General features: G+C 35.7%; 1 protein-coding gene across 5 annotated transcripts in view; it reads left to right on the forward strand.

Moving 5' to 3' along the window:
• Positions 1-559: 559 nt before the first annotated feature.
• The window catches only part of ATF7IP (activating transcription factor 7 interacting protein), a 126,982-nt gene continuing 100,544 nt past the window's right edge, over positions 560-26,997 (forward strand). For 2 of the 5 annotated variants that reach the window (XM_032253702.1, XM_032253707.1), the window contains exon 1: positions 560-750. Coding sequence is in view for 2 of the 5 variants with exons in the window: in XM_032253701.1 (XP_032109592.1) it covers positions 20,700-20,716 (17 nt within the window). In the remaining 3 variants the exon portion in view is untranslated. Of the gene's footprint in view, positions 751-19,045; positions 20,717-26,263; positions 26,964-26,997 lie in introns of those variants that run through there. The other 3 variants (XM_032253701.1, XM_032253700.1, XM_032253703.1) reach the window with 3 other exon arrangements.

Consider the following 26,997-nt stretch of genomic DNA (forward strand, 5'->3'; position numbering starts at 1 on the left):
AGGCAGCGACTTGTCCACTACTTCTGTGGAATTCATTAAAGGCTGACTCCCAGCGTAAAACTGAATGAATTGGATCAATACAACTTCTGGTGAGAGAGTACAAAAAGTGTTTTCTCTGTTAACGAGCAACTGAAAGAAAATGTTTTTTTCACTCCTCATTATTAATACAATTCAAAGTACATTTTGTGAATTTAAAACATAAATGATGAATAAATCAACATACTCCTGGGTTTTTTGAAAATCTTTCCCTCTGCTCTTTAACTCTCCCTTACCTCCTTCCTTCTTTCTTTTTTAAGCCTCATAGAGGGCGCTCACAAAGTGCTACTTATTGATTGAAGAAGCTCCACTCAAAAAACACACTTCACACTGCAACTGAGAGACGCAGCGCCACCACCTCGGGCTTCCTTCTCTTTTCCACGCAGGAGGCGGGGCCAATGTCCCTCATTCAAATAAAAAACCAGAGATTTGCATGGGGAATGCCTAGTCCTTGAGCTTATTGGCTGATAGCGCAGTGGGCGGGGTACATATCGCGAGCCTGGAGCCCCGCCTACATTAATTTGCATAACGGCCCCGGCGCGTGCAAGGGAGAAGCGGGTTTGTTTTTGAATCTGCGGAGGCGGCGGCGGTGGCAGCGGCGGCGCGGCGACAGAAGCGCGCGAAAAGCTGAGGCGGCAACGTCGGGGACGGCTACGCCGGACGGCTCTGTAGGAAGGAACTTGGTTCCCCCTCCCTCAGCTTCCGCCCCAAAAGGTATATGTGAATCCCAGAGGCTGTTAAAACCACATTTTCTTAAATTACTATTGTATTTCTGAAGAGTCAAGACCGCATTATGGCGGCTGCGGGAGTTGTGTTTGCGCCTGCGCGGTTGCGGAGCTGCGGGCGGCGCTGCATGGGAGCACGTGATCTTGCGGGGTCGGGCTCTAGCTGCAGTTGTGCAGCTGGTGGGGCGGTGGCTGCGCAAGCGCAATATTCATTTTCAAGATCTAATGTTCTTGTTGGACGCCATTTGGGTTCTAGATTTAATTTTCCTCGTTCTTGAGGGGTTTCTTTGTGTCAGGCTCAAATTCTCACATTTTTCAAGAAAAACATTCCTCTAACGTTGTACTCCTGGGCTGACCTCAAGCTCTTCTCTGTTTTTGATTTTTTGAGACGCTGTGGACTTAATTTTCTGTAAAAATGATTGTCATTTGTGGTTCTTGATTATAATTTCAGTTTTAAAGTATTGCTGGATTCAGGTTTAAATTTAGGGTGGTAAAGATCAGCACCTAGTGGTGTTCTCGCAGGAAGTGCATTTATTTGAACTGCATATTTGTAAATGTATTTTTAACCCCATTTTTACCCATTCTGTTATGGATGTGTGGAATGTTTACAAAACAGAAACAACTTTAGTTTTGGAAATATTGGGGGAGAGGGGATAGTGGAAGAAATTACAGTATAATCGAAAATGAAATCTCAATCTGAGGATTATTTTGTCTTAAAATATTTGATCCTAAGTAAATGAAATTTTAATTTTAATCAGTTTGTATGTCTCTGGGCCTTTGAATTTTACATGCTTTAAGTTCTTTAGGTGACTTGTTCATTACTGCTTCAGCTAGATAATTATTGTCACTGTTAAATTAATCAACTCAATTTTCTTAGCATTTTTGTTTGCCATGGTATGTAGTTATAACATTTGATAAATTCTTCTGATGAAGAGTTCTAGAAAGAACATCCATTACACTGAGGCCTCTTTTAGGAAAGTGGACCATTAATTAAAAAAAAAATCTGGTTTTTTTCTTTTAAACACTGTACTATATACTATGTGTGTAAGATACAATTGTGTTCGATTTTTTTAATGCTAAACGTGCTCCTGGTTTTAACAGTTTTTTAGGGAAGGTAATTATAAATATGCTACTGATTATTTCATTTTAAAATGGTCGTGTCAACTATATTTAAATCTTATGTAACACATCTGGGGGAAGTTATATAAGATTTGATATGATTCTCTCGTTGTGCAAATTCTTTCTTCCTAGGCAAAAAAACTTTCCAGTGTTTTCCATAGACTTCATCTGTGGTTCATATATACAACAGCTGGTTTCTTGGTTGGTTATAACTCTTAAGTTTGAATCAGTCTCCTGTCAAATGAAGAGAAGTGCCTCTTGCTTTATAATCTCGGTTAATTTAGGGACATTTTTATTGCCTAAAACAAATACCATTAGTAAATATTAACTAGATGTAATTGAAAGTAATACTTTTGGTTGGTGGATTTTTAAATGACGTCACATATGAGATAGAATGGAGTTAGGAAATATTCTTCTGTTTTTCTCAGCAGAATCTTTATTTGCCCTGATGTAATTCTTGAATCTCTGAGGTCTTCTACACAGAAGTATATTTAGAGGGCAGTTGTGTAATTTTCTCGCTTTTATGTTTCTGGGAGCAGCCCCTTTCTTTTGCATGCTATTTCAGGCATTTTAGAGTTGAAAATACACATAAATATTTAGATTAACAAAAGAACTTTGATCTTGGGGCATGGTACATTTTACATTTCCAGAAAAATGAAATACTTTGGTGTATATATTTAAACGTATGTTTTCATTTGAATATACAGATGATTGCTTCTTAGGTTAATATTGAAGATAGTAAGAGGTATTTGAAAACACTCTTGAATATGAAGAACATCTTTATTGATAGGATAATTTTGCTGTCATGTTCCTTACAAGGCAGATATGACCATATAAACTTAATAACATTAATTTCCTGAACACCAACTGCTTATTCATTAGTACTTGTCGATAACAAGTATATTTTAAAATTTTAGTTTGGTGGTTATCATGCCACTAAATTTTGACACATATCCAACATATATAAATATTAAGACTAGGTTACTCCATGAATGAATGCAAGTTACTAAAGTTATTTAAAATCTTTGCAGTTTTGTAAATTAAAAATCTTGTATGGAAAAGACAGTTTTGAATTATTAAACAATTAGAAGTGTTTTTTTTTTTAAATTAGGATTTGCATATGTGATAAATGTATTTAATTTTTTAAAAATTTATTCATTATAGAACATTTAGAAAATATTGAAAATTAATTTACAATGCTTAGAAATAACCACTCTAAAGGTATTGGTGATTTGTGACTTCACTTTTCCATAGTTCAGCCATCTATAAATGTTTATTAGTTTTTCATTAGTAACATAATTTCATTTCTGCAATTTTAATTTAGTATCGAGTATTTTCCCATTTCATTATTCTTCTAAAATATGTTTTTAATGGTTACATGATACTCTGTTATAATATCCCACGTGATCAATATTCTTTTTAAACACGTTTTTAAATAGTTACGTATTATTGTTATCTCTAAGAAGAATGTACTGTGACTTATTAAACCTTTCATTTTTTTGTTTCCTGTTTTCTTTGTTGCTCATTTCTTTATTATATTAAAAATAGTGCTACAGTGAACATTCTTGTATTGTCATGACCTATATCTCAGAATATTTCTTTGAAATTACTGTTTCAAAGGACTTTTAAAGCAATTTGCAAAATTGATAGCTTTTTGAAAAGCATTTTTTATCGTATTGAATACCACCATCAATTAGATGGGTTAAAAATAGTAGCTCATGAACTTTTTTTGATAACTAGTGAAGTTTAATTAGTGTTTTATATAGGCATGTTTTCATTTTCTGTGCATTAGCTGTTTGACTTTTTGTGTGGTTTCTATGGTGAGCGTTAACTGTTTTTCTTACTTGTTAGTAACAGCTACTTATGGATTTGGGCTCCTTAGCTTTTAATATTTGTCACAGTAATTTTAAAATTAACTTTTAAATGGTTTATGGTTTTATACGTTAAGAAGTTTCACATTGTAAAATGTACTGCCCTTTTTTTTTTTTTGGAGATAGGATCTTGCTCTGCTGTACATGCTAAAGTGCAGTGGCAGTGATCTTTGTCCGCTGCAGCCTTGACCTCCCAGGCTCAAGCGATTTTCCTGCCTCTGGAGTAACTGAGACTACTGTTCCAGGCTATCATGCCCGGCTAAATTTTGTTTTTGTTGTTGTTGTTTTTAAATAGACAAAGTCTCATTATGTTGCCCAGGCTGGTCTTGAACCCCAGGAGTCAAGAGAGCTTTCCACCTCAGCCTCCCATAGTGCTAAGATTACAGGCATGAGCCACCATGCCCAGCCTGCTGTACTGCCTTTTTCTTTTGTTATTTTTTTTTTTGTGTGTGACGGAGTTCCATGCTTATACAATGGCGTGATCTCCTCTCACTGTATCCTCCGCCCCCCGCTTCAAGTAATTGTCCTGCCTCAATCTCCCGAATAGCTGGGATTACAGGCATGTGTCACCATATCCAGCTAATTTTGTATTTTTAGTAGAGATCAGGTTTCTCCATGTTGGTCAGCCTGGTCTCGAACTCCCAACCTCAGGTGATCCGCCTGCCTCAGTGTCCCAAAGTGCTGAGAAATCACAAAGGAAGGCCAGGTATGGTGGCTCTCTAATCCACCGTGAGCCACTATGCCTGGCCTTCATTTGTGATTTCTACAGTACTTGTCTGTCTAGAAAATACTACCTGTTGTGAGGTGAATTATATGTTCATATTTTATTTTATTTTATTCTTTGAGGCAGAGTCTTTTTTTTTTTGAGACGGAGTTTCACCCTTGCTACCCAGGCTGGAGTGCAATGGCGCGATCTCGGCTCACCGCAACCTCCGCCTCCTGGGTTCAGGCAATTCTCCTGCCTCAGCCTCCTGAGTAGCTGGGATTACAGGCACGTGCCACCATGCCCAGCTAATTTTTTGTATTTTTAGTAGAGACGGGGTTTCACCATGTTGACCAGGATGGTCTCGATCTCTTGACCTCGTGATCCACCCGCCTCAGCCTCCCAAAGTGCTGGGATTACAGGCTTGAGCCACCGCGCCCGGCCCTGAGGCAGAGCCTTAACTCAGTCTCCCAGGCTGGAGTGCAGTGGTGTGATCTTAGCTCACTGCAACCTCTGCCTCCTGGGTTCCAGCGATTTTCTTCCCTCAGCCTCCCAAGTAGCTGGGATTACAGGCGTGCACCACCATGCCCTGTTTTCAGTAGAGACAGCGTTTCTCCCTTTTGGCCATGCTGGTCTCAAACTCCTGACCTCAGGTGATCTGCCTGTCTCGGCCTCCCACGGTGCTGGGATTACAGGAGTGAGCCCCATGTACAGCCTTATTCCATAAACTTTTAAAAAATACTTTTACATATATGTGGATATATCTGCATTTTGACATATTGTGTATTAAGATAAGTTACTAGTTTCCATTTTTTCCAGATACCTAGTTTTCATAGACTTGATCCATTTCTTATTGTTTTGGTTGCTTATTTTGATCATAACTTATAAGCTAGATTTGAGCAAACAATTCTGATTCATATACTAGAAATATAGGGGTTCCACCGATCCTGTGATACACACAATTTTATGTGAGTCTGCGTATGTGTATTTTTCTGGGGAAAAAGTGATAGCTTTTATGAGCTTCTCAAAAGAAAATATAAAGTTTAAACAGAGGTTAACAACAACTGTATCTGGGCCTTATTCTTAGAGCGTTATTGCATTGTTTTATTTGCTGTAGGACTGTACACAATTTAAATATGTGTTTGTAGTGCCATATCCTATATAAAATGCAATACCCACTCACAATTCTATTTTACAAATTTCTTAGTTAATTTTGACTGTTTTTGCAGATGAACTTTAGGTTTATTTGGTTAAGTAAGAAAAAAAAAAGCCAGTTAATGGTTTTGGTTAGAATTCCACCAAACTTACATTGGGTGAATTTATAACCTTTTACATTTTTGTTTTTGAATTCACGAGTATTACACACTTCCTGTAGACTACCAAAATGTACTATTTTCCAGGAACTCTGGGAGAATTTGTGGTATTTATGACTTTTCAGGAAGATGTTTTCTTGATGCAGCTATAATTCTAATAGGGATGAATCAGGAGAGGATATAAGATTATATTTTCAGTCTGCCTTAGGACATGATGACATAAAAGTGGTATCAGTATGAAGTTAGATATGGGAAAAATAAGTTGCAAAGTAAAGTATTGTACAATATTTGAAATCAAAATCCTTTTTTGTTAAACATAGATGATTTATTTTTTTAATGGAGGAATTTGAAAAGATATCTTATTCCTTTTCTGGCCAGGATGGAGCTTAATCTCATAATAAAGATAAAAATTTTTTATTTTGATTTCCTTGGTATCATTAAATTATTATATTTTCTTATTAGGATATTTTCCTAATTATTAGAATAAATTTCTTCATTAAATCTCTTTTTTATGCTTGTTGCATTGAAAAGATTATCGATTAATAAGGATGTATTTCAGCTATAATTCTACTTTTTATTTAAATAATTGATTCAGTTTATTGCCAAAATATCATTTTTATTGAACTAAACTTATAAATTAGTGGAGGCATGAAAAGAAGAAATCAAGAAAATATAGAACTCAAATGATAAAATATTGTTGGCTTTATGAAAATAAATCTAGGAAACATGAAATGCTAAGATATTACTGGCCTTTCTTAAGCAGTTTATCTTTTTTAATGAAAAATCCCTGTTTTTGGGTCTTTTTCAAGCAACACTGCTTATAACAGTTTAGATATTTTACTTTTTTGTGAAAGCTGAGAACTTTTTCTAGCTCTGGTTTATTATTATACTTGGTATCTAGACGATAACAGATGAGAAATAAAAAATTAGAAAGAAATGCTACTTGATAAATGCACTTTGGTAGGAGCAAGAAATGAAATCCAGCATCATGATAGTAAAGAAGGGTTATAGAATCAAGAATTTATAAACTTAGTTATGAGACTATTTAATTTGGGAATTAGTATTCCCATAGGTGAATCAGTAGTTATAGAATGTTAATTATTAATTGACGATTTTATTAATGATTCTGAATCATAGAGAATATTGTTATATTTAACCTATTTGAGAAGGGAAATTAGCGTGTGATTTAGTTTAGAAGGATTTCTATTGTAATTTTTTCTTTTAAGTTTTGAGGCCTATGGAAAATTTGTGCATTGGCTGCATACCTAGTTTTTCAAGGCAGACGCATGTATAAAGAAGTTTGAGAATTAAAGTTCCTGCCCTTGAGTTTCTAACAGTTGTGGGGCATATTATTGATTGGAAAATTAGGTGATGTTTTAACAATATTTAAACAGATTACCCAAATATCATTCATTAGCTTTAGGAAGGCATAGTCCTTGCTACTTTCCTGGAATACTTAGAAATTACCTATCCTTTAGTGGAACTTCTCTTTTAAAATTCTTGCTTTTTTGGCTTTATGGTTTATTAGAGAGCCCAAGACTACTTAAACATTACTTTGCCATGTTCTTTCTCAGATTGTCCTGCCATCCACATAGTAAACCAGGGGCTTCTCCTGGCATTTTAATTTGTTGAAAACAGGGAAAATTAAACTTATAGATGATTTTGCTAGTATGGTGGAAACCATTATGTACTGGAGACAGAGAGTAAGTGCTGGGGAGCATTTTCAGTTAAGAATCAGGGCTACTAGTGTTTGTTTATATGGTGTGAATGTTTTCAGTTTTAAATTTTGATCATTTGGATTTTAGAATCTTTAAGAGAATGACTCAGGTACCTCAGCCATTTCAAAAAAAAAAAAAAAAAAAATGCCAGAGGAAAGGAACAGTTGATATTACCTTCCTGAGAGTCTTTATAATTGGACCTATATAAATATAAGAATCTTGGAAATGAATTTGGCATATTAACTTTGCCATCAGAAATATGCACTTATTCATGTCTGCAGTTTTCCATTGCCCAGAATACTATAAGAAACATTTTGTGTTCTTTTATATCTAATAACTGGTACTAACTAGCTGTATTTAGGAGAGAGGACCCCTTTGTATGATGGTGATGTGAGGTAGTAATGCCATAATGGCTTATTACATATGGTCCTTTCCCCTTTTCTTCGTTGTTTGTATAGCCCTGTGCTATTTTGGGTAACTATTATCTGGCTTGGTACCTAGAAATTATGTGTGCTTTACCCTTGGCACTTTAACACTCTAATAAGAAATTTGATTTGTATGTTAGAATAGTTATCCTCAGAATTGTTAAAGCTATAGAAGGAGCTCTCTTTGGTTCAATAATTCTCAATGATAATGCATACCATTTGGTAGAAGGGTAAAACTAGAAGATGGAAAGGGAATCTGCTGTTTTGAGGACCAGGAGAAAGAGTGTGATGGAAAATCAAGAGTGATTGACTACTGCAACTTATTCCCAGCTAAGGCTTTGAAGCGTTAGATGTTTATCTGCCCTGTTACTTTTATTAGGTAGAATGTCAGAGGAAAGGAAGAAATGGGAAAAAGCATGGAAGGGAGAAGAGGGACCACTTTTGAACTCTTTCATTTCCTTTTAGGTGGTAAATGTCAGAAGTGAATTCGATTAGAGTAAAAACTAAGCTGCCACAGTATAGGAGACTTCATTCCTGTTTAAAGATGATACATGTGTTTTCTCATACCAAGTAAGACTGTTTAGAGTTTATAAGTGGTTTTGCCTTAACATATGGCTTCCATAGCTAGGTGAAACATGATCACTCCCTAGTTTTACTAGCTAGAGGCAAGGGAGAAAGAACAATGGGAGTGCATACTCATTCTTTTGAGAGCATGATATGGAAGTGGCACCTAGCACTTTGACTCATGGTTTATATGTGATCATTTAGTCACTGGGACATATTTAGCTGGGAAAGGAAGTCTGGGAAATATATCTAGCTGGATAATCATACTTAGCTGAAACTAGAGAATTTTATAAAAGAGAAATGGATATTAATGAATAGCATTTTCTGCTATATGGAATTGGGAGAAGTGGTCCCAAAGTACTTCATAATTCGATACTAAAAACTATTTTTCTGTTTTAAGATTTAGGTTCAGTTATAATATAACTCTGTATATCTTCCATTGAAATGGTATTTTGGGGGTTTTGAGTTCATGATTTGTGGCTGGGGTCCCAGTTATTATAAATATTTATAGAATTCTTCCCCTTTCTGCTTGCTGTTGAAAACATTAACTTATGATTAGTTTTGCAAGAATTGGAATTTCTAATTTTTAAAACTGAGTGTAGTAGTTTTGAACCATACAAGTTAACTTACTTAATTTAAAAGGACTGTAGATGAATTGAATGACAATTGTTTGAATAATTTATATTTGCGTTATTTTATCCAGATGATTTTTTCTCTGTTTATATGTATAAAATATACAATTTCCATGGTAGAAAATGTGACTTTTTTTTTCTTTTTAATTGAGACAAAGGTCTTACTCTGTCACTCAGGCTGGAGTGCAGTGGTGTGATTATGGCTCACTGTAACCTTGATCTCCTGGGCTCAAAGAATCCTCCTGACTCAGCCTCCTGGGCAGCTTGGACTATAGGCACATGCCACCATGCCGAGCCAGTTTAGTAATTTTTTCTCTTCTTCTTCTTCTTCTTTTTTTTTTTTTTAATGGAGATGGGGTCTTGCCATGTTGCCTAGGCTGATCTTGAACTACTGGGCTCAAGCAATCCTCCCCTCTTGGCCTCCCAAAGTGTTGGGATTACAGGTACCTGGCCAGAAATGTGATTTCTAAGGGCCTTGTAATATACACAGGTATAAAGATTGTGGTTGTAAATTCTCTGCATATAGCAAAACTTACCTGATTAATAAGTAAATAGCTAAAAGTAGTTTTCTGTAGAATACTTGTTCTTTTGAGATCATGTGAATATGACAAGTAAACCAACAGATACTTTTGTAGGGTACAGAAAGACTTTTAGAAGGAGATCAAGGAGATTTTACAGGAGTTGTATTTTAAGGGATGAATTAGAAACATAATACTAGTAAAGGGAACAAATAGTATGTTCAAAATCTCAGAGACCAGAAAGGAAGGTAGTGTGTTAGGAGAACTCTTAATAACTCTCTGATACAAATCCTTGTTTTTTGTGAATAAAAGTAATAGTTGCCATGGCACCGACAAAATATGCCTAATAAAGCATGCTGCTACTCTCTGCTGGAAATTCTCTAATTTCTCTTTGCTTTACTTTATATATTATTAAAGGCATTTATTCATTTCCACTTTTATGTTTATAGTTATTTGTGTAGTACTTTATAAGCTTCCTGGGGTTAAGAATCATATCATATTGATGTATTAGATAATTTTTTTAAGACAAATTCTTTCTGATAAGGTATATTAAGACCACTATTAAAAGTATAAGATTGCTTTCTGACATAGCTTGCTTTCCACCATGCCTACCTTAATATTCAGTAAATATTAGCTTATTGGAATAATAGAATTCCTTTGTTTTAGGTGGAGGTAAAAAAAAAAAAAGGGAGTAAGATATTTTAATTCTTTCATTTAACTCATTATCTGTAGATGTCAGAGCTTTTTATTTTTTTAAATCAAACATGTAATTTACTCAAATGGCAAATACCCACATGATAAATTGTCATGTGGGAAGATTTGACAGCCACTTTACATATGAAAAATTGTAAATAGTCAGTTTTAGGAAAAAAAAAATAATGTCATCTATTAAGAACTAGAAGAAAATTAAGAAAACAAGGAAGTGCCTTTGCTTGCTTATTAATAAAAAGTTTCTAAACTATGACTGCGAAGAACCTATGTATATAAATTAATGAGGGTTTGAGGAAAAGATGAAATGTTATAATTATTTTGTATTTTAGGTTTGTATAATTCTCTTCTCCCACCAAACTTATTATAAATGATTTAAATGTTGAAAGATAAAAGTAAATAAATAGGCCGGGCGCGGTGGCTCAAGCCTGTAATCCCAGCACTTTGGGAGGCCGAGGCGGGTGGATCACGAGGTCAAGAGATCGAGACCATCCTGGTCAACATGGTGAAACCCTGTCTCTACTAAAAATACAAAAAATTAGCTGGGCATGGTGGTGCATGCCTGTAATCCCAGCTACTCAGGAGGCTGAGGCAGGAGAATTGCCTGAACCCAGGAGGCGGAGGTTGCGGTGAGCCGAGATCGCGCCATTGCACTCCAGCCTGGGTAACAAGAGCAAAACTCCGTCTCAAAAAAAAAAAAAAAAAAAAAGTAAATAAATAAATGAAGAAAGAACAAAAGAAAAGACAAAGGATTTTCCTACAATCAGTTAGTTATACAGTGAAGTGGAAAGAACAGTACAGTAGTTCTGTGTTGGAAACTGGGCAGTTAGTGTCTCTTCTCAGTATTCTTTAAAATACATATATCCATACATCCATACATACATTTATTTGACAGAGGGACCTGGGCAATTAGTGTCTCCTCTCAGTATTCTTTAACATTTATTTATTTATTTATTTGACAGAATCTTGCTCTGTCTGCCAGACTGGAGTGCAGTGGCACAATTGTGGCTCACTGCAACCTCTGCCTCCTGGGTTCAAGTGATTCTCCTCCCTCAGCCTTCTGAGTAGCTAGGATTACAGGTGTTTGCTGTCACGCCCAGCTAATTTTTTTTAGTGGAGACAGGGTTTCACCACATTGGCCAGGCTGGTCTTCAACTCCTAACCTCAACCTCCCAAAGTGCTTCGATTATAGGCATGAGCCACCTCGCTCGGCCAGTATTCTTTATCTTTAAAATGGGATTGCCACCTACATGGTAGCGTTGTGAGGGTTAAGTATGATTAGATATATAAAATGTTTAGCATCTGTGCCTCACACGTATCTCTAGCTTTAATCAATTGGTGAATCAATTAGTCATTCATGAATATTTATGAAGAAGCAACTAAGTGCAGGGAGCCCTGCAATGCAGGGATGTTTATGGAAAATAATACTCTTGATTTCTGGAGCTAGAATTTAAATGCATTTAAAAAGTAATTTGGAAAGGTCCTTTTCATAATACCACTCAACTAGTAAGGTAAATAAGCATTTAGGAAAGTAGTTTATTGTAAAGGTTTGTGTTGAAGACCAGTTTTAGGACTGACTCATTAAATATCAAACAAATGGGTATTTAAAGGAAAAAACTTCACAAGATTACTAAATTCGCTAAATTTATAGTAAACATCTTCATGGTGAAAAAGCAGCCATTTTCTCACATTAGTTGTCATATTTGCAAGATTTGGCAATGTTCATGATTGCCAAAGTTGGGTATGAAGGCATTTATTTTGGCTCCCAAATCCACATAGGATTACTCCTTGCCCTCCGCTGGACATGCACACTCAAAATTGAGATAAAGTGTCATTTTTTGCCCATAGCTTTTCCTTGAAATCAAGCTCTTGCCTCTTAAGGCACAGATTTGGGCATAAAGTTTGTTAAATGATTTTCTGATTTGGTATATTTTCATGTTTTCTTTGGCCATTTGATTTACATAGGTCTAATGAGGTGTTGATTAATATAGAAAGACTTCCTTATAGTGTGCTTAACAAAACTATGTCTATTTGACATGAAGTTAAGAGTTAACTTCTTTATGAATGTTCTGTGAAGTGCAGTAATTTATTTATTTATTTATTAGTTTGTTTCCACTACCAGAAGCCAAGTCATCTGACTTATCTCAATAAGCTTTCATCTGCAGTACCTACCATTGTAGCGTATCTTGGTTCTCTGAGATTCCCACGGTTGTCAGTGTTCCTGGTTTTTTGGGAAATGCAATTCTTTATTCCCTTCAAAGCTTAGAATCTATATTCTATAGAAGAGCTACTAAATTGATTTCTTGTGAAGACTTAGTAGACATGATTTTTATATTTAAGATGAGATCCTTGGGAGGCTGAGGCAGGAGAATTGTTTGAATCTGGAAGGCAGAGGTTGCGGTGAGCCAAGACTGCACCACTGTACTCCAGCCTTGGCGACAGAGCAAGACTGTGTTTAAAAAAAAAAGGAAGCAATCCTTGTTCCCTGTCATACTTAATGAAGGGAAATTTGTTATTTATTTATTTATTTATTTATTTATTTCTGTTTTGAGACAGACTCTTGTTCTGTTGCCTCGTCTGGAATGCAGTGGCATGATCATGACTCACTGCAACCTCTGACTTACTGCAACGTCTGCCTCCCAGGCTCAAGTGATTCTTGTGTTTCAGCTTCCTGAGTAGCTGGGATGCATACACCACCATGCCCTGCTAATTTTTGTATTTTTAGTAGAGACGGGGTTTTATCATGTGGGCCAGGCTGGTCTCAAACTGCTGACCTCAAGTGATCCACCTGCATCAGCCTCCCAAAGTGCTGCAATTAGAGGCGTGAGCCAGTGACTCCAGCCCGAAATTAATTTTTAAATTTCACATTTCCAGTGTGGTTATGGTTACAAATTTGATTTATTCAATTTTTTTTTTTTTTTTGAGACACAGTCTCACTCTGCCACCTGTGCTGGAGTACAATGGCTTGATCTCGGTTCACTGCAACCTCTGTCCGCTAGGTTCAAGTGATTCACCTGCCTCAGCCTCATGAATAACTGGGATTACAGGAGCCCATTACCACACCAAGCTTATTTTCTATTTTTAGAAGAGACAGGGTTTCACCATGTTGGTCAGGCTGGTCTTGAACCTCTTACCTCAGGAGGGTCACCTCAGGTGATCCACACGCCTAGGCCTCCCAAAGTGCTGGGATTTCAGGTGTGAGCCACTGTGCCTGGCCTGATTTATCCAATTTTATCCTGGTAGGAAAGATAACAGATTCTTATTAAAACTGTGTAAAGTGTTTTATACAGTATTTAATCATTATACAGTATTTAATTATTGTTTATGCAGTATTTAATGATTATTCTAAGCAGTTTCTGGATAAAGCTGAACAATGTACTCAGTATTTTTCTACAGAACCATTCATAATTTGGTGGCTTCTTTAGCTTATAACCTGTATTAAGACCTTTCACAGGATATTTTTTCCTGGAACTCTGAGGGAGGAAAATATTACTATGTTTATAAAGTATACCTTAAATTGGGGATTAGAGATAGATTGAGAAGAACATGTTCTCTTTTGACTGTATAAAATAAAATATGAACCACAACTAATCATTCATTTAGTCCAAGGTAATTCTTATTTTGTTGATCTTGTGTTAAGCAGCCTACTTTCACAGAGTTGACTGGTTTGCACAACATAATCATGACAATCATGATCCATTCCCTTGATACAGTTATGATAGTTGTTGATTCATGATGTCACCTTCATACCAGGTTGCCTGCATCCATGAGTCTCTTCCATGTAGTAATAGTTAAGATGATTTGGTACAGTTCCTTACTAATGATATTTTGATGTTTATTTGAAAGACTTAATTTATAAGACATATTTTCTCAGGTACAGTGGCAGCAAAAATCTTGACTCATGTTTAGTTCTTGAGTGTCATTGCTCCTGTGTGGCCTAGTTGCTTTCTATATCTTGTATACAACTGTCATCCTTAGAATTTTATTCACCATTGATATAGTTTGAATCTGTGTCTCCACCCAAATCTCATGTTAAATCATAATCACCTATGTTGGAGATAGGGCCTGGTAATTGGGTCATAGGGCGTATTTTTCATGAATGGTTTAGCACCATCTTTCTTGGTACTGTCCTCTGCAATAGTGAGTGAGTTCTTGTGAGATCTGGTTATTTAAATAGTATGTGGCACTTCTTCCCTTTCTCTTGTTCTCCCTTTTGCCATGTGATGTGTAGGCTCCCCCTTTGCCTACCATCATGTTTGTAAATTTCCTGAGTCTCCTCACGCTGAGAACCCAAGCACATACCACCGTACTTCCTGTACAGCCTGTAGAACTGTGATCCAATTAAACCTCTTTTCTTAATAAATTACTCATTTTCAAGTATTTCTTTATAGCAATGCAAGAATGAACTAATACTACCATTAGTGAAGACTTTCTTCACTTGTCTTCTAGGATCCTTGTTTTCCAAATGTTATGTCTTTTTTATTGACTTATTTTGTCCTTGGCAGGAGAATGACTTCTTCCTGCCTGTAGAAAGCCACACATTCTCTAGTAGCTTTTTGAGAAAGGGTGTATGGGAGATACAGGTTTTAAAGACAATGCATATTTGAAAAATGTCATTCTATATTTTCATGCTTGATAGTTTGGCTGGGTATAGAACTCTAGGTTGAAATTATTTTCCTTCAGAATTTTAAAGATGCTGCTTTATTATCTTCTTCCTAATCATCACTGAGAAATCTGAAGCCATTCTTTTTTCTGATTTCTCCTCTCAGTGGAAGCTTGTAGAATTGGTTATTAGTCTTTAGTCTCATGAAATTTGAATGTAACATGCTTTTGTGTGGATCTTTTTATTACTGTCTGCTGGCATGCTTTGGGCTCTTTTGGTCTGGAAATTCTTGCCCTTCAATTCTGGAAAGTTTTCTTAAATGAATTCATTGGTGATGTCTTTCTGTGTGTTTGTGTGTGTGTGTGGTGTGTGTGTGTGTGTGTGTGTGCGTGCCATTCTGTCATTCCAATTTGAATTTTTAGATGGATACTCCAATTGTATTTTTTCTTTGATTTATAATTTTGTCTTTTCACTAAGGTAGGTTTCTTCAGCTTTATCATCCAGTCCTTCCATTGAGTTTTTCATTTTTTCTATCACGTTCTTAATTTTTCATTCCTTTATTACATTCTATTCTTGACTCAAGAATGTAACATCTTGTTTGCATATATTAAGTTTTTTGAACTTTTCTTATTCCTGCATAGTCTATTGCTTCATGTATATTTTTGTTTTTGTTTTCCTTGGGTCTCTGTCATGTTAGAAACTTCTCAATTACGTTTTTTAGCTAACTGCATAATGTGACGTGGAAGATTAAAACGTTGATTGGCTTATCTAAATTTGACAGTTTTAAACTTCCTTTAGGCTGATCTGGATGAGCCATTTTGGGAGAGGTCTCCAGAGACCTTAGGTCTTATGTCTGGTGCTGGTCAGACACACTCAGGTAATAGTCTTCCATTTTTATGCATAGAGAAATAGGCTCTGATTGCCAGCATTTTGGGAGATTTATGAAGAGGACTAGGGATCTCTGCTGTCAGGACTTAGTCCTTCTCTTTTTGATATGGTACTCTTTTTTTTTAATTTTTTTTTTTTTTTTTTGACAGAGTCTCACTCTGTTGCCCAGGCTGGAGTGCAGTGGTGTGATCAGCCTCCCAAGCCAAATGATTCTCCTGCCTCAGCCTCCCAAGTAGCTGGGATTACAGATGTGTGCCACACCTGGCTAATTTTTGTATTTTTATTAGAGACTAGGTCTTGCCATATTGGCCCAGCTGGTCTCAAACTCCTGACTTCAGATGATTCACCTGCCTCGGCCTCCCAAAGGGCTGGAATTATAGGTGTTAGCCACTGTGTCCAGCCAGGTACTCTCATTTTTGACTGCAGATGTTGTCTTCAGACTTCTGTTAGGGTTGGGAGGAGCAGATAGTCACTGTTAGATGTGTTTGGTAAAGGCATCTAAGGTATTGTTCTGCTTCTCAAACAGCTGTCACTATTTTGGCCATTTTATCCTGCTCTCTGCTCCCTTCACTCTGATTTCCAAAGGTGCTTGGTTCTTCTACTTCCTATGATTTTCAGGTTTCTGCCAGGTAAATCGGATTGGATCTTCACTTGTCACCACTGCAGTTTGGAATATTGTTTTAGGGATTTCTAAGTTAGTTACAACTGGTCCTGCTTATTTATCTATTTATTTTTTTGAGATGGAGTCTCACTGGGTCACCTAGGCTGGAGTGCAGTGGCTTGATCTTGGATCACTGCAACCACCACCTCCCAGGTTCAAGCCATTCTTGTGCCTGAGCCTCCCGAGTAGCTTTGATTACAGGTGTACCACCAGGCTTGGCTGATTTTTATATTTTTAGTAGACACGGGATTTTGTCTATTGGTCTGGAACTCATGGCCTAGACTGACCTGCTCACTTCACCTCCCAAAGTGCAGGGATTGCAGGCATGAGCCACTGCAGCTGGTCATTCCTGCTTATTTTTCAGCTTCCCAAATCTTGTGGCTGTTACCTCTTATTTCTCTCTGTTTTTTAGGATTTATGCCTGAAAACAACAACAACAACAACAAAACAGAAAACAAAACTTTATTGTAGCTTTAGTGGGATTTGAGGGAGTGAAATTACGTGTTTTTAGTTCATCATCTTCATGCCATTCTAACATGCCTTTTACATTTTAATATGTGTAATGTTAATAACTTACAATTACAGCATCTTAATTAAATAAATAAAACATTTACTCTCAACCAAATACAGTGAAACTTTTTCTTTAGATTTTGGAATTTTCAGTAATTTGTGTATACAAAGTTTTCTAGTATACATAGAATGTAATAGTTGACTAGATTTAATTTTGGTGTTTCAGTTTCTTTTGTTTTATTACTAATTGTGTGACTCCTGGCAAAAGATTACATTCTCTGGTCATACAACTGGAGATTGTAGCACTCTGATTTTACATGGTCATTGTAAGAGTGAAATAAAAAAAAAAAAATTGTATGCAGCCTGGGCAACATAGTGAGACATTACCTCTATAGAAAAATTTAAGAATTAGCCAGTTGTGGTGGTATGCACCTGTGGTCCCAGCTACTCTGGAGTCTGAAGTTAAAGGGTCACATGAACCCAGAAAGTTGAGGCTGCAGTAAGTAGAGCCGTGATTGTACCACTGAACTCCAGCCTGTCTGCAAACAAACAGAAAAACAAAATGACTTGTGAAAAGTGCTGATTTTTAATTAGGAAGAGACTAAACATTGGATAGTCATGGAAATGTTTATTATTAGAAACTGGTTGCAAGTATTTATGCTTCTATAAATAAATGATTGATCTCATTGCAAATGACCCTATATAAGACAAATTTATTTTAATCTGTGACATTTTACAATCAAGCTGCATCCTGTTTTTTAGTAATGTTAATAAAACTTAAAAGTAAGTCACTTAATGTTCTATCGTTTCCTATAGATTTTCTGAGTCATCTATCATAAGCACATAGTAGTTCCTATGTAGTGCCTGAAAAGTACCCTACAAAAGGTATTTTTCCCATCTTGTATTCTGAAGTGCAGATGTTTTTAGGCCAAGACTAAAATCTTAGTTGACATATTAATTGATTTCTTCCTAGAAAGTAAGAGTTGAGATCCTAAAAATGAAGGCTCTTTTGAGATTTTTGTAGTAGAAACAAAAACACTGAGAATTTCAGCTCACCATTTATTGACCAAATAACTGTTTTATACCATGGAAAATGAATTAAGATGTGATTTCTGTCCTTTATATAAAGATTATTTGCATAAAGATAAATAATGAAATGTTGGAAGTATAATGATGACTTGCATAAAAGATCTTGAGAGAGTAATGGTACCTGGTTTGGGGACATACGTAGTAAGGGGAGAATAAGAATTTTCAGAGATAGGGTAATATAGATTGAATTATGAAAAGGATATATCAAATGAATATATATTCTTTGGGATAGAGAGTGAAAGGTGTTGGCCTTGAAACTATCTGAATAACAGCCTAATCATTTTCCTTTTCTAAACTGTTTCATCAGACACAGAAACAGAACCATTGTGTGAAGGGATGAATAAAGCTCTGTGGGATGGTACTAAATGTTGTCTGGGTTGTATTTCTGCTTATATCAGTTATTTGAAATTATTTAATCTTATTGGAGCATTTTGGATTTTCAGATTCGGGATGTCCAACCTGTATTATTAGTGTAGCCAGCAGCTTTCTCTAGGTAGACTATGTTTAGACTAAGAGAAAAGTAGTCAGAATTTATATTGGAAAAGTATTTGGCAAGAGAAGGGAGGCTTGAAGAAGATAATCCATTTGAGACTGTGAAACATAATTTAAATCTTTGTGGATCAGACTTTGTAAAAACAATTTGCTTCCAGAATGTAAGAAAGTGTTCATTAGGCAGCTCTGAATATTTTGACTATTTGTACCTTCTCTCCCACCCCCCAATTAAACATAGATTTCAGTGCTATGGTAATGTCTTGCTTTTTTTTACTTATAATTTTTTTTGGACAGGATCTGGCTCTGTTGCCCAGGATGGATGCAGTACAGTGGTTCAAGCTCACTGTAGCCTTGAACTTCTGGGCTCAAGTCATCTTCCTGCATCAGCCTTCTGAGTAGCTGGAACTATAGGCTCATATCACCACACCTGCTAATGTTTTAAAATTTTGTTTGTTTTTTTTTGTAGAGCTAGAGATCTTGCTTTGTTGGCCTGGCAGGTCTCAAACTCCTGGCCTCAAGAGAGCCTTCTGCCTCGGCCTCCCAGAGTGTTGGGATTATAGGCGTGCTCCACTGTGCTCGGCCTAAATCTTGCTTTTGATGAATAGTCTTTGCTTGAGACACCCTTAGAGAATCACAGCTATATTTTTGAAGAATTAATGTGGCTTGGAACAAGTATAACCTCTTTTTTTTTTTCTGATATAATACTTAAAAGCAGTTGATGCATACATTATTCATTTTGCCTCATGGAAAATACACAAGGACCTTTTAAAGATAAGTAATTTCAAAAAACTTTTATTATGGAAAATTTCAAATATATACAGAAATAGAACGAGATAATGAATTCTGTGTGCCCATTGCTCAGCTTGAACCATTGTCAAGTCATAGGGCCAATCTTCTTTTAGCTATATCCCTATTACCCCCTAAACCCTTAAAATGTTTTAGTAAATACCTATATTTAGTGATGGATAGAGACAAGATACACAGGTTAGCTAAATTTTAGGAAGACAGAAAGAGAGAAAGAAAATGTGGATTCTGTCGCTGATGTGAATAGATTCTCTCTGTGCTTTTGTCCTCTTTGATGGCTGTGTTTCTGTCAACCACACTTGTTGGATCTCACGTAAATGTCTTGCTAACATACTCATTTTTAGGCTGAGTTTTATCCTTTTTTAAAATTCCCTTCTTGCCATCAGGGTGTCTATAATTATTTGTTTTTATTTGGTTTTCACTCATACAAAAAAGTTGGGAGGTCTTTGTCAGGGCATGAAATGTAATTTGCCCTGGGACTAAACACTCACCTAGGGATGTTAATGTTGTGACTAGCTGTACTACTGAAGAGAAGACATTGTTTTTATCTCTATGGTAAATGACTCCAAATAAGCTTTTTGCCATCTTGCTTCTAAAGACTCTATTGTCAAGGTTAAAAAATTTGATTGTAGGCTTCAACTGTTCTGCTAGATTTGAGCATTTTGGGGATTAGATTCTGTGGAGAAAATCTTTAGCCTTCTGTAAATGAAATTAACTTGATCAATCAAGTCATTATCAGGATTTAAAGAACTTAATTTTCTAGAAATTATAAAATTGAAATTCTTTTCATGATAAAACTACTATAAAAGGTTAAAAAAAAAAAAAGGCCTTGAGCAAGGTTTAACTTTTTTTTTTTTTCTGGACTGAAATGGAGGCTTTCTTTCAAGCGAATTCCCTGATGTTTGCTCTGTGTGATTTGGCTCTATCTCTGTAACTGCTAATATGTGGCATGGATTTGAAGTTGTTTGGGATCTGGATGTACCCAAAGTCTGTACTGCAAGACGGGATTCACAGGCATTATGTTACAAAACTGGCTTACTGCCTTCTGTTATCATTTTCTGTATCCTGTGTAGCTGCATTGTTTGTTGCAGTATATGCATTAGCTGTTGTCTGTGTTCAGTTTCCTGCAGGCTGGCAAAGTGGGAGGGGCTTTGTTTGATACATAGCTGAGTTTTCACTGTGTGAGTTCTTGAGTGCACATTGCAGCCATCTTAATTACACTTTTGTGCAACTGAGACTGTGCAGCTGTCTCAAAATGGCTGCTAACCTAGTCTTTGTAGCTGCTTAGGCAGCAAGTATGCCAGTGAGGAGATTTGTCACATGCATCAGGACCAGAGGTAAGAACCAATTACTCTTTATCTTGAAACATTCTTATTTTTTTCCTTTTTAAAAAGGAATTTAACTGAGTTTACATAGAAGGGGGAACTTAGAGCTTGGTTTTTAAAAAGTTGAAATGTTTGGTAGAACCTTTAAGCCTTTATTATGGGAACAGTACATAGCATGATGGGGTCAAAGGTTAAATTCCTGGAATTTCTCACCATTTTATGTTCTGTCATTGCCAGAACATTTGATCACCATAGTAGTGCATTTCCGGCCCTAATTCACTTAATATTTCTTTTGTGTAGGCTATTTTAGTGTGTTTGGAATTTATTTGTAGAAATTAAAACAATATATTATCTGAATAGATTTTTTTTTAAAGGATCCGTAAATAAGTCTTGTTCTGCACAAAGACTACAATATTTCTAGGTTTTTGGGAGATATTGTGTGGAAGCCTTTTGGGAAGAAGGGTAATTATATAAATCATTAAAATTTTTGTTTAATACTGTCCAAAATCTTTTCTTGGCATTATGGGATCCAGTTCTTTCTCATCATGCTGCCTCTTCCCAGTATCCAACTCTTTGACATTTTTAATGCTGCTTTGCTTGTTTGTTTAAATTACTTTTTGCTTAAGCTGACACTCAGATTCAGATTTTGAATTTAGAAATAAATTCATATATAATCATGGATACCTCTTTTTAGTGTTGCTAGTGTATTCAAATACCACATCAGAGCTGAAGTAAGTACTTGGATGTTTTACTTACTTAAGTGATATTATTGTGTTCATTTTAGTCTTAATTTATACCTGTAGTATATTAAAAAGAAATAAAGCTCAGTGATTTTGTAAATTTAATTTCAAAAAATTTAAAAAGCTTTCTTAACATTGTTCTGAAGTAGGAATGTTTATTGAGATACTCTTAAGTCTGTGGTTACCCAGAAAGGTGGGAGAAAGTATTTCTTATTCATACAGTATTTCAGATAGCAGAAAAAGTATACTTTAAGCAGCAATGCTTAAATGTAATACCTATTAAAATCTGTTTTTAGCTGGTATTATATGCTCCTGGTTTTGTCAGTAGAGTGTTAAGAATATATTCCTGACTTATATGACATAGAACAGTAAGTTCCAAACTTTCTGAGTAGAGCAGCTTTCTAAATCAGAAACTTGTTGCAAGTTAAACTCTTAGGGAGGATTCCAGTATATAAAAGGGATACTTATGGTTTCTGCTTAATTCTGCAAGGCTTAAGAAACAAAAGGATACATGTGGTATTTTATTGTTATGTACTGAATTTATATTGTAAACTTATAACATTCATGTGTCATGTGTATTTAATAAAATGAGAACAATTATGCTATTTAGATAAACAAAACTTTGAAACGAGATTATATATGAGTATTGTTATCTTATATTAGGTCCAGCTCTACTTCACTTATTTGTAGAACCTTGGCCTCTTAAGGCACTGGGGGATTCAGTTTAAAAATTATTCTAGAATGTATTTTATGTTCTTTTTTGATGCTCATGAAGATGGAATATAAGATCTATATGTATATGACTTAACAGTTTAAAATTGTTGCCTTGTCACAGCCTTGTGTTCATATTTGTTTTAGTTAACATTTTTTTTAAACAAAATAATTGTTTTTCCTAATTTAATCAGTGTCCATTTGTTCGGTGGCTTAAAATATATTCTGGGATTGGTATTTATCTCAATTTCATCAGTAGCTTTAGCATTTTTATTTCACTTTTATCACTACATTGTAAAATCTTTAGGACTGTCTTATATGACATAGTAGATTCTCATAATTTGAACACTAATTTATGTAAATCATTCAGTCATATGAACTCTCCATAAAAAAGAGAAAGGAAAACATTTCAATATGTTTGAGGGATTCTGTTCATCATTTCAGTAAGGTTATCCTTGGAGTGAATATGACATAGAAACGTGAATGTGCTGTGATCTTAATCACTCTTATTTTCATGCCTTTTAATAGTAATAAGAGCTCACTGTCTTGGTGGTGAGAGTGGAAGGGGAGGAGACTCTAGTGTTTAAAAACACATGTATTTAAAAACATTTTATATAATGTAGAAAAACTGTCCATTTTGAAATTATTGAGCAGTTTATGCTGGTCTTGAGTGGGATCTTAGGGAAATTTTAATAACGCAGTCTTTTTGCCTTCTATTACTAACTGTACAATTTACCCCTAGCCTCTACAAGATTATTACTTGTACATGAGGAAATCCTAACACCCTCTGGTTACTCAGGATATTATTGCTAATTGTTTCACTGCTGTGTTGCATTTTTGCAACTGTAAGCATAAATTGCCCCTTACTGAGATGATTATTTTGGGATTGGTGATAGTTTTGAAATTTTCTGTTCCAAGCTCCAGGTTAACTATTTTGCTGGGTAATTGAAGGCATAATAAATCTGAGAGCTGAATCATTGAGGTTTTATGATATTGTCACTTTTTAAAATTCTCCCCTTTTGTTTACCCTTTTTCATAAACAATTTTCTTTGCATAAGCCTCTGAGTGAAACGTTAGGATGTGACACTGTCCAAGAGTCCAAACCTGAATTTGAATACTGTTTTTGCCACCTTTTTCTGACATTGACCAGCTCATTCCATTTTCTTTCTTTTTTGTTGGAGACAGACTCTCACTCTGTTGCCTAGGCTGGAGTGCAGTGGCAATCTGAGCTCACTGCAACTTCCGCTTCCTAGGTGCAAACAATTCTCATGTCTCAGCCTCCTGAGTAGCTGAGATTACAGGCAAGCACCACCATGCCTAGCTAATTTTGTATTTTTAGTAGAGATGGGGTTTTACCATGTTGGCCAGGCTAGTCTTGAACTCTTGGGCTCACATGATCCGCTCACCTCAGCCTCCCGAAGTGCTGGGATTACAGGTGTGAGGCACTGTGCCCTGCCTTCATTCCATTTTTTGATTCTCATTTCTTCATCTGTAAAATGGGGGAAGTTCCTATCTATTTGGTAAGCATATGCTGAGAATCAATTTACATAATGTTTCAGAATAGTATCTTGAAATACTCTGCAGAAATCTTGCATACTAATTTTCTCAGTAATATCTGAATGCCTTTCAGTTTACTTGCCTCTCAAATGTTATGTACCTTTTCAAGTGTGATTAGATCAGTGTAGATTTAAAAACTATGGCAAATTTATTTCCTATATAACTCATGCTCAGAAGCAAGAAGCGTTAAGTAACATCATTATATCCACTTAGTAATGTTATATATTCATTTTTGTAGTACTGGGACCTACTCTGTTAACATAAATTAGCTATCCTTTGCTGTGTATGGGCATGGAAGATGTATTTATTAAGTAAAGCCAATATAGAATGTTGACATTACGGAATTTAGAGGAGTAGGAGAAATGTTTTGGTTATAGTCTGACTGAGTTCTTCAAATATACTGTGAGAAAATAACTTCTCCAAAAACATGACTTGAATTCACGGCCTAGAATTTCCTGTGTTTCAGTACAAATGAGAATCTTAAAAACAATAAATTCTCTTTCAAAAAAATTATTTTTTGGAGCCACAGACTGGTAGCCAGCAAACTTATTTTTATTCTTTAGCCACTACCCCATTTCTCTAATTGTTAGCATTTAAAGTTGTCATATTTTACCTAAAAGTCTAGGTATCTTGCCTCTTGAAAAGCAAACGACTGGGCAATATTAGGCCTGCATTTTTGCTTGATTTTAGCAATCTACAATTGAGTATAGATTCTGTCTCTTTCAGATAGGGCCTCCTCTTGCTCACCTCTGGTCTTCTTCACTGAATCGCATTACCTGTGTGGCCTTGGAAGACAGTTCCTTTTAAATCTCTATCCTATGTATTTGATAGATTTTTGGCAGCCTTAAATATCTAATATATAACTTCTAACCCAAACGAAAGTAAACACAAGTAAAATGTAACCTACTTTACTTGGTAGGAGAGACTTTAGAATATGTAAAGTCAGTTTACTCTTTAGAAGATACAGCACCTTTTGTAACCTTTCACCTTGTCCTAGTTTTGTATAGAGTACAATGGGAGCTGAATGAAGGAGAATGACATAACAAGTAACAATTGATTGAAAGTGAAGAGATTAAAGAAATACTAAATAGAAACATAAAAGTACCTTGAGGTCTTTTATATGATAATCAGTTCTCTTTTCTTTAAATATTATCACTGTGTTAAAAGACATCACTATCAACTTGACGTTCTTAACGGTGATACTGAGTAAGAAAAAGTTAAAGTGTATTCAAGCTATGCAGTTTACTGCACAGGTAAATGAAATAACAAAAGACTTTTGCTCAAATTAGTTGAGCTAAGAAGTTTTAACACTTAAAATAATGAGTAAATTTCCTAATAGAACGTTTTCTTAACTGTCCCCTAGACTAATGGCCATTACAGACTTTATTTTTGTTGAAAACATACATCTGTTTGTTTATTAATTTGACATTTACAGTGTCCAACTATGTGAAGACTACCTTGATGATGCATGAAACATGATAGTTTATAATCTTGATCTGACTTAAATTTGAATTCCACGTTTCCCAGAGTGAAAGCCAGCTTGTTAACATTCAAATAATATCCCAACATTGGTAACTCTAAGGAAATGCTGAAAGAATGTTATGCCTTTTTGGAAAATGGTTTTCTAGTTAGAGTTCAACTTTAGAGAAAACTGAAAAAGTGGTTAACTTACACAGGAAACAGTGACTCCCCTGCTTTACTGCTCTTCACAATCTGAAAAGAGAAAGTGATTTGGGAGAAAGCCTGTCTATTCAAATAAGTGACTGTTTTTTAATTCTCAGGTTAGAATCCTCACAAAGACTTCTCTGTTGGTGATTTGTAACAGTTTGTTATTAGTCATTAATGTGTGAATATGGAAATTGTGAGAAAACAGCACTAATTGATTTAGTGAATCTTCCTGAGTTTGAGGGACCTTCACACTGGAGAGAAGTCTGAGGAGTTGCTTCTGCATCTGCCTGAGGGGAATGTGTCTATCCTAAGCCAGTTATAGATAGTCAACTGCCAGTAGAACTATCTGACCTGCCATATCCCTTTGTTGGATATAGAAGTACCTGTACCATGGCATACATAGTGGAAAACATTAGTAGAGAAGTTAGGAAGATATTATTTCTGCTCTGGTACTGTTATTGAGTAATTGTGTAGTTTTGGATAAATTATTTAACCCCTTTGTGTCATTCCTGATCATTATATGAGAGGAGTCCTTAGAAGAACACCAACTTTGAGTCAGAGTTAAGTGTTCCATGTTCTTCTCACTAGTTAGAGAGAGATTATATGAAAAATGAATATATAGTGCTCACAGTATGTTACCTATTTATGGTTATGTGCTCAGTAAGTCTTAGGGTTTTTTTTTTTTTTTGAGATGGAGTCTTACTTTGTCACCCAGAGAGTGCAGTGGCACTGTGTTGGCTCATGGCAACCTCCGTCTCCTAGGTTCAAGCAATTCTCCTGCCTCAGTCTCCCGAGTAGCTGGGATTACAGGTGCACACCACTATGTCCAGCTAATTTTTCCATTTTTAGTGGCGATGGGGTTTCACCATTTTGACTAGGCTGATGTCGAACTCCTGACCTCAGGTGATCGGCCTGCCTCAGCCTCCCAAAGTTTTGGGATTATAGGCATGAGCCACTGTGCCTGGCCAAGTTTACGTATTTTTATGGAATGAAGCAAGTAACTTATTTTCAGAACCTCAGCTTTTCTTGTTTCTAAAATGGGGATAATGTTTATCATAAAGAACAAATATTGGGGTTTAAATGAGGATAACAAATATAAAGTGACTAGTGAAGTATAGCACAAATTGGTTAAATATTGGTTGCATTTTCTTCACAAGATTCCCTTTAGCACAGATCTTTTTTATTTCTTTTTAAAATCATTATTTCAGGAAGAATGGAGTTGGGAGAAATCTGGTCTACTGGGTATTTTAGAAAAGGATCTTTAAGGAAAGGGCATTTTTAGGGGCCTGGCTGATTTGCAGTAAAAATGTCAGAAAGTAGGTTGTTTAGAGTCTCAAAGTGAAGACTTTGAAGAGGTCAGAAGGGACGAAATAATTCTTACTTGTGCAAAGGCAGCATGGTAAAATGAAAATGAAAACAGACTGTGAATTCATCAATTACTCAACAGATGTAACAGGTATGTATTATGCACCTATTATTTGCCAGGTACTGTTTCATGCTAGCATATAAGATCCCTGCTCTCCTTCATGGAGTTTACATTTGTGGAGGGAGTAAGAAAACACAGACAATAAATATGGGAGAAGGTGCAAATACTTAGGGATTGTGAATGCTGTGGGG

This window comes from Sapajus apella, unplaced genomic scaffold, assembly GCF_009761245.1.
Source record: "Sapajus apella isolate SASKATOON/1434 unplaced genomic scaffold, GSC_monkey_1.0 scaffold84, whole genome shotgun sequence".
Taxonomy (NCBI): Eukaryota; Metazoa; Chordata; class Mammalia; order Primates; family Cebidae; genus Sapajus; species Sapajus apella.